The sequence below is a fragment of the Crocodylus porosus genome, unplaced genomic scaffold (genome assembly GCF_001723895.1).
Source record: "Crocodylus porosus isolate Cpor-Errol unplaced genomic scaffold, CroPor_comp1, whole genome shotgun sequence".
In the NCBI taxonomy this organism is placed as follows: Eukaryota; Metazoa; Chordata; order Crocodylia; family Crocodylidae; genus Crocodylus; species Crocodylus porosus.
Window position 1 is genome coordinate 108976820 of NW_017728906.1, and position 8735 is coordinate 108985554.

Here is an 8735-nt window from a genome sequence, read left to right on the forward strand (position 1 = left end):
CCCTGATCATGTGAGTGGCCCTCCTCTGGACCCTCTCCATGTTGTCCACATCCCTCTTGAAGTGTGGTGCCCAGAACTGGACGCAGTACTCCAGCGAGTGGCCTGACCAGTGCCGCATAGAGGGGGAGTATCACCTCCTTGGACCTCCTTGAGATGCATCTGTGGATGCATGATAAGGTGCTGTTGGCCCCACACTGCCGGCCCATGTTCATCTTGGAATCAGTGATGACTCCAAGATCCTTTTCTGCCTCTGTACTGACAAGAAGGGAGTTCCCCAACCTGTAGGTATGCTGCCGGTTGTTCCTTCCCAGGTGCATCACTTTGCACTTGATGGTGTTGAATCCCATCCTATTCTCATCCGCCCACCCCTGTAACCTGTCTAGGTCCGATTTCAGCCTATTCCTCCCTTCTAGCATACCCACATCCCCCCACATCTTAGTGTCATCAGCAAATTTGAACAGGGTGCTTATTACCCCCTCATCCAAGTCACTGGTGAAGATGTTGAACAGTGCGGGCCCAAGGACCGAGCCCTGCGGAACCCCACAGCCCACATCCCTCCAAGTCGAAAATGACCCTTCTACCACCACTCTCTGGGTGAAGGCCTACAGCCAGTTGGCAACCCAATTAACTGTGTGGGTGTCAACACCACAGTCCTGGTGGTGTCCTTTGACACAGGACAAAAGTTCTGTTCTTTTTCTGTTGTTTTTTTTTTAAGTGATGGTGCCTGGGGTTGTGGGGGTAGCCTTGGGGGCTTGGTGTCTTTCGATCCCCGGAAGAGCGGTACTGCAGCAGCTGGTGGGGGATGGGGCCAGATGGGACACCAATCAGGGTGCTGGGGTGGGGCATGTGGGCCTTGCAGGGGATTAGCCCCTGCGGTGCCCATGGGGGCTGAACCCCTTCTGTGGGGGCTTAACCCTGTGTTGGGGGGGCTGTAGCCCTTGTGTGGTGGACCAACCCCTTGTGTGGGGGCCATTGCCCTGTGGGAGGGCAGCAAAATATGTATTCATGAATTCATGAAACCTGTATTTAGAGTTCACTTTATTATTATGATAAGAGACTTGCTTTACCACTGTAGATATGTCAGTAAAACATTGTCCAACTGATTGCTGTCTCTATCTCACTCTCTCTCTCTCTCTCTTTATAGTGGTCTTTTGTTTTACTTGTGGAGGAACATGGATTTGGAGGTATTTTAGAGAGTGATTTTGGGGAATTTTTTTTATCAGGGATTTTTCAGTTTTCCAGTAGGAAACGCCAGGATTCCTGCTAGGGAGGCCAGTGGCAGGACCCTGCCTGCTCAGAGATGGCACCTTGGACCCATCTGGCTATGGCTGACCTCCTGGCCAGATGGGGCCAGGAGGACATGCTTTGATAGTTCAAGCAGGCCACCACACCCGGAACATCTTCCGGGCGATAGCTGCTCAGATGGCTGGGCAGGGGGCACAAATGGCAATAGTGCCGCACAGAGGCCAACCCTGCAACCTTACTCCACTGGCAGCTGGCCCAGCGGGGCAGATGCCTCTACTGGCTCTGCAGGTCCCGTCTGAGTCTGGCAAGTGCACAGGAGGTCACAGCCAGGCAGCAGCCCACACTGCCAGACTGCTGCAGTGGGTAGAAAGTGCAGGGAACTCTCAGGGCTGTTTCAGCAATCCAGCTGGCACAACGGGTAGTGTCCATAGGCTGCAATTGGCTGGGCCCCAGAAGCTCTTGAGAGCTAGTAGCCTTGAGCTACTTGCCAGGGTGGCTTTTTATACTGCTGGGGACAGCACAGATGCTTGCCCAGGGCTCTAGCTCCCCCTGGCTGAAGATCCGGGAGGAGCCAGGCAGGGTTATTTTGTTTGTAGTGGCACAGTTTGCTCCACAATAAAGTGCATGTCCAAGCACATGCACTGAGGCAAAAAGCCCTGGCTCAAATTTGCACTGCTTCTATTTGAGCTGCTGCAAGCGCACATGCTTGCGTGTGTGGATGTGCCCAATGAGAGCAAAACTCAAATCTCTTATTAAACATTTGTTTTACATCTTCTTTTTTGGATAGAGATAAAAAAGGCAAAAGCTCAATTAGATTTTCATGATCCAGTGAGGATACTTTTCCTTTAATATTTGCCATGCAGCTTTCATGTTTCTTGCCTTATAAGTTACAAGGGTGGCTTGTACCCTGGAGGGACCTGTGCTTACAAGCTCTTCACTCAGTAATTTGCTGTGTATTCACTTGTATGACAAGAAGGTTGTTGGTAGCAATTGTGTTCAGGAATATTGGTTCAGGTGTTGCTAACATAATGTTCAATAAAGGATTTCCTTGTATATCAGTCCATTCATCTGACATTGGAGTCAGTGATTCTGCTTGACCAATCCTTTGAATAACCATTGTTTGAACTCTGTCATACTCTCTGTCTAAGAGAATGTGATGATAAGTGATAATGTGACAGTAATGTATAGACGAATGAGTTTGTAATGTTCCTTCCAGTAATGATTTTCAGTTGTGGAAAGAGGTATGCCATTTGCAAATATAGCTCGAGCTAATGTCTCATCTGCTTTTTCTTTATCTTCTTTTGACATTTTGTCCACAAAGCTTGATTAAAAGTTTGACTGTCTTGAACAGCTACTCATGGTGGATTGCATATCTGGTGACAGTGATCTTGAAAGTGAGGATCCTGTTGCTTCTTTCCCCAGATCTGACAGCTCACCATTTTCATTTTCCACTTTTTGCAAATCTGCTATTTCACTTGAGCTACTAAGTTCCTGCAACAAATGGGGGGAAATATTTTTATTTTAGCCTATTCTAGTCCGGCCTCATCCATCAGAAAGAGAAGGAGAAGCGGCAGGGAGCTTGCTTCTCCCCTCCCTGCCAGAAAGAGTACTTTGCTGCTCAACTTACTGCTCAGTTGCCCTGGAGCTGCAAAGCCAAAGAGAAGTATAGTCTGGCCTCTGCCATCAGCCAGAGGACTAAGCTCGCTCTGCTGGATTGAAATAGTTAACTATTTATCTATTACATAATTTAAAAAAAATATTGTTAAGCTTATGTCACTTTGGGTGCTTAGTGCAAGCAGAAAAACAGGATACAAATATTATAAATAAATAACTAAATAAAAGTCCAGAGTTGCATTAACAACTTTTAAAATCATAATGTTGCAAAACAATATAGATGCTCATCTATACTGTGTGTTGTTTAACATATTAATTTGTTTACTTCCATAGGATTCCTGAAGTAGACTTTTCTTCGATGATGTTGCTCCACTACTTCATTGTATTAACTTTTTGTATATGGCTTCTGCTCTTTCAGGACAATTTCTACATGTTTTTAAATGTTTCTTCATTCTTGTTGCATTGTTAGCATACTCCTGCCCACAATATTTACATCTACCAACTTTCTTCCTTCCTTCAGTGGCTTGAACTTCACTATAATGATTATGACTATCATTATTATGACTACTTCAGACCAAAAACATGAAAAACTAACAGATCTTATACAAACACTTCCAACTTCCCCAGCTCAAGAAAAGAAACGAGACACTGCTCTGTGCACTTGCTGAACTGAAAGTGAAACAAAAATTAATCACAGGTTTAGTTTAATCACAGCTTTTGGTTTTGCTTTCACTTGCAGCCGGAGATGAAATAAGAATTTTAGCTTTAGTTTTGATTTGATGTGCACAGCCAATTAGGTGAATAATAACTTGATAACTTGATTTTTAGTTTGGATTATTATGTGAATGTATTTATCCTCCTGTTTACAAATCAATAAAACATACGTACTCTCTCACACACTTTCTAGGGATAATTATCTGAAAAACATTACTTACGACTTTGAAACTGCCAAGCTTGCCTAATATTGTATTGGCATCCATTTATTGTTACTGATGAATTTTATGAAACAATGAATTTTTAGAAATTGAAAATTTCCCATGGAAAAATAAAGCACTTGAAAATTTTCTGCCCCACATCTCTGCTTGCCACATGCCAGAGTGTGGATGCGCAGGCATTCACTGGGGACGGGTAGCAGTGGCACAACTGTATACCACTGCTATTTGTTCCTGGGGAAATGCACGTGTGTGCTCATCTGGATGTGCCCTCTAAGATTGAAAAAGGATGTAAAATTTCTTGCTTGTAACCTGGCTGTTGCTACTTTTCCCTGGCTCCAAATTGCTTTTGCTAACCTTCACAGAATTTCCTTGCTGCTGAACTGCCACTAATATCTGGGCTTCGTAAGCTGAATGAAATTGTTTGTCAGGCTGGATCAGGCCACGTAAGGCCATTGGTTGCCAGCCCCTGCCCTAATGCATAGGGTACTTACCCAGAAAGCAGGAAATCCAGAATTGGTTTAAATCTTCTTTCTCACTTCCTAAGAACCAGGTCATGGGTTAAGCAGGGCCAAGATCACCTTTTGCTGAAGCTGTTCCACTGGACGATCAACATTGAAATAGTCACGGAGTCAGTAGGAAAATAAGTCAGAAAGAGCTTGATTCTGTGACTCAGGAAAGTGAGAAGATGCTTTGAAGGGAGGGCTCTAAATCCTTCTCCTGTTCCTAAGGGTGTTTCTGAATTTTCTTGGAAACGTCATAAAAAATGATAGATTTGAGGCACTTTTTAAAATAGTTCCCTCCTCTGCTTGAATTACTGAAAAGTAATTGTGAAATTCTCCAACAAATTTGAGGAGTAATGAAACATATGAGGAGAGAGAGAGAGAGAGAGCTAATTCTTGACTGAGCACCTAGAGCTGGCAAAAAGAGTAACATTAGGTCATGGAGGATGGACTCTGCCACCTGCCACAGAGGCTTGCAGAAATCAAAGCTGCAGCCAATATCATATACAGCTTTATGTACTCTATTACATAAGCTAAGACCATGGCCAACATTTGGCAAAAAGCAGTGGATTCCATCACTTCGCAAGAGTTTGCAAGTACCAGGAGAGTGTGTAGTAGAGCGAAGAAAACAAGTAGCTCAGAGGACCTTGGTGTTGGACTAGTAGACAAAAATTGTAGTCCCAGCTGACTGCAGTGTCATCCTCAAAGGAAATGGGTGTTTATTTGCTTTAAGTAGGATGCAGGTGCACACTCAGTGTGGTGCCAGAAAGTTATATCAGCACTGAAAGATAAGCCATGGTTAAAGATAAATGAGTGATCTCAGGACATACTGTGCTGAGCTAATCCGCACTAAAGGAATGGATGGGTAAACAGCAAACAGTACTGGAGAAAATAGTGATTGAATTAAAAATGCATCTGACATTTGGAGTCAAAAGGGTTCATTCAGTTGAAGGCATGACATCAAAACAACTGAAGAGCCTTCCAGGGGGTAGGTGGAATAAAGATTTAAGCACAGAATAAAGCTGAAAGCTCAACCCACCCATAATTCATGCCCTTCAGAAAACTGTTCTTGCTCTAAGATGGAGGGGCTTCGAGGAGCTGGTAGGCTCGTTTTGGGAATCAAACCACAAACAGATATTGCCAAATGAAGCAGATCAGCTTTGCTGAGATGTGTCCTGGTGCAGTTGATGTGCTTCATTGGACTAAACAGATGTTACCTGTTGTCCTGCAGGGTTGGACCCCTGTTCCTTTGGGAGTGCCTCTGCAAACAAGGGGATCTTGGGGATTGCCACTTGCAGAGGTTTGCTCAGGGATTCTGACTTGGGGCACACCTCTGCAAACAGTGAAACCTGGGCAGATGCTCCTAGATTTGAGAGCTTGATCCTGCATGCCCCAGGAATTCCCTGGGCACCGAGGATCAAGCCTTAGATGCATATGGATGACACAGTTGTGTTAATGTAAATTACAACTTTCTCATTTGCAGTTTTGCAGTTTTAAATATTCAACCCCAACTTTACACTACCTTAGGATTTTACATTTAGTTTTTTGGCTTTTTGTTTAAAAATAATGGGGACAGAATGTTGTTGTGCACAATAATATCAATATTCAAATATTCCAATTTTTGTTTTATATTTTACACCTCTCTGAGATGACTGCAGCTGGGAAGGATTATATTCTCTCCTTAAAACCACTTTCCGGCCCCCCAGGAATAGGCTTTTGGAAAACCTTGGGGAAATGGCATGAATCAGTTTGAACAACATTGTTCAATCTATCCAGCCCGCAGGGTCATCTACACAGGGCAGTTCCTGCATGTAGGTTCCCCAAGGTTCCAGAAATTTGGTGATACAGAAGTGGAGGCAGTGTTAATTCCCATAACAAGCTGCAATTAACACTGCCACTATTCCCTGCTGTCAAATTTTATGGCCCTCTGATCAACCTTGTGTGATGGATCTGGTCTGCAAGCCATAAATTGAGTACCCCTGGTTTAGAAGAACTATTCAGGGTATGTACACAAGTGCAGGCAGTCTGTTGGGGCGGCACTCTACTTCATGATGCTGTACATAAAGCACCATGAGTTAGGCCCCTATTGAATCTAACACGGGTTCCCCTGTTGGATGTGGGTGCTCAGAGCCCACCTGCACTGCCCCAGGCCAGCAGGTGGGAGTGCTCCAGCAGCCTCCCTCTTCCCTCCTCTCCCCCCATGCACGCCTAGCCTGGCTACCCCTGCTAGGCTTTTGGGGGGAGCTAGGCTGGGCCTGTGAGGTGGCAGGGAGGGCTTTGTTCCCAGCTCCAGGCACAGCAGTCAGGAGGGTGATGCTGTCAGGATGCTTGTGGGGTGGGGGGAAGAGACAAAGGGAGCCCCCCACAGTATATGCCTGGCTCCCCCCAACTCTGCAGTGGGGTAGGTGGGGGGGGCATGTGGCAAAGGGGGGCTCCCTTCTTCCCCCCCCCATGTAAGGTCTTGACAGTGGCAGAGGCTGCCACGCCTGGAGCTGGGGCAGAGTGGGGGAAATAGAACCTGCTCTGGAGCCATGAATGTTTGTTACGTTACTGCTGTCGAGCACTTTTGTGCAGAAAAGATAACTTCTGTAAATGCCCACAAACTGTGAATCTCAGTAGCACATAGCTAGACTTTTGAGAAGAAGTCTAATAATCAGCCTATTAGTCTTATCCAAAATGTTATCTCAGGTTCTCCTACCCTCTTTCAAGGAGTCTACTAGAAGTTCATGACGTCTTTAACCAAAGCGGTTAGTTGCCAGTTGTGAACCTAAGTAATTAGAACCTTTCACTTGCCTTATACAATAACTACTTGATTATAATCTAAGAGCAGTTGTCTGGCTTTCAGACTACCTCATTAAGAGTTAATTTATATGCAGGTTTTGTTTTTCCAAAAAAGCACATTTGACTGATCCACCCTATCATAAATTTTGTAATGATAAGGTGGTGCTGGCTCATCTAAAATTCCATCCAAAGGTGGTGTCAGATTTTTACTTTAGTCATCTTAACAATCTTTTCCTTCCCCTTATTTTCATTGTTGTAAGACATTGTTATATGAGCTTAATCTCAATAGTGCTGCTCCTGTCCCTGGGGCAGTTTGCAACATATCGTAGATTGTCATTGCTAAAGCTCCCATATGAATTTATTATTACTTTTTTTTAAAGTTCAGATTACCTCCTAATTCATTCCTTGAGCAGCTTTCTGTGCTTCCTTTTACGTGTCTGACTGATAGTGTCTGGCAGATGTCCTGCATCCTGCAGAGGCCTCTGGTTTGTGACTGTCTAGGAATTAGGGCAAATGGTGAGGGTAAGAAACTTGCAAATTCGGGCATAAGCAATCTGGAGCGGGGGATGTCTTTCAGATATTGTCATTCTTGTGGAAAGCCAGTGTGGGCATGGTGAGACTCTTTAGCCCTGTCTAAACTTAAGACAGCTTGCAGATATGGAAGAGCAGAACAGTTGGTTGCATTTTGGAAGAGAATGGTTTTGGAGTCTTTTTACTGAGTTCATCATCCACTAGTGTCAGAGTACAAATGAAATGTGAGCTGCTCTATGCTAACATTTCTGTCTTGCTCCTTTTCCTGATGATATAGGAAGGGGTTTGACAGTGGTGCTGGGATAAATTTAGAAATGTGACTTCAGGGACTCCTGAACCATTTAGTCCAGTCCTTTGCCTTTATAGACAAGCATTTAGTAATTATTTGCACAAAATGGTCCTTCAGAACATCCTTTCTGGCCTCTCACATTCACTCACATCAGAACAGCAAACAAAGCAGGCTAGTACAATTAAGGCAGAAAATAGAATAAACTGTTCTATCAGTCGTCTTACAGTTTGAAAATAAATGCAATCCAAATAATGTAAGAGTTGTTGATATTAATTGATGGTAATTCTTACATCTCTCCATCCAGTTGCACTTTGTGATTATTTTAAGAACAATTCTATTTGATATGGAATTTTACTTTTTTCCCCCTTTGTTGTTGCAGAGTCTCCTACAGATTTTTGGTGTGGTGGGTGTGGCAGTGGCAGTGATTCCTTGGATACTCATCCCTTTAGTTCCACTTTTTATTCTTTTCATTTTTCTCCGACGGTATTTCTTAGCCACATCGAGAGATATTAAACGCCTGGAATCCACAAGTATGTCACTTGTATAAAGCTGGTTTAAGTTTGAACTACATTTCATTTCATGGAATGCTAAAATTCTGTACGCTATCTGTTGATCAAGATTTTTTTCTTTTGTTCCTGTCTACCCACACCCCCCTCCCAGCACTTTGGGTTCAATGCCGTTCCCCCCCACCCACCGCATTGGGTCCAACCCCACTCCTCCCACTCCCCCCCCGCTACTTCAGGTCCACCCTGCTCCCCCCTAAGCCTTTTACTATGTTAGAACTAGCAAATTGCCCATCAAGAATGATGGGGAGGGGGGGCTGAAGCCCTGAGTCTGGGC

General features: G+C 44.4%; 1 protein-coding gene across 4 annotated transcripts in view; it reads left to right on the forward strand.

Moving 5' to 3' along the window:
* The window catches only part of ABCC4 (ATP binding cassette subfamily C member 4), a 251125-nt gene that overhangs the window by 163607 nt on the left and 78783 nt on the right, over positions 1-8735 (forward strand). For all 4 annotated transcript variants that reach the window (XM_019529749.1, XM_019529748.1, XM_019529750.1 and 1 more), the window contains one exon: positions 8275-8425. In XM_019529749.1, coding sequence (XP_019385294.1) covers positions 8275-8425 — 151 coding nt within the window. The remainder of the gene's footprint in view (positions 1-8274; positions 8426-8735) is intronic.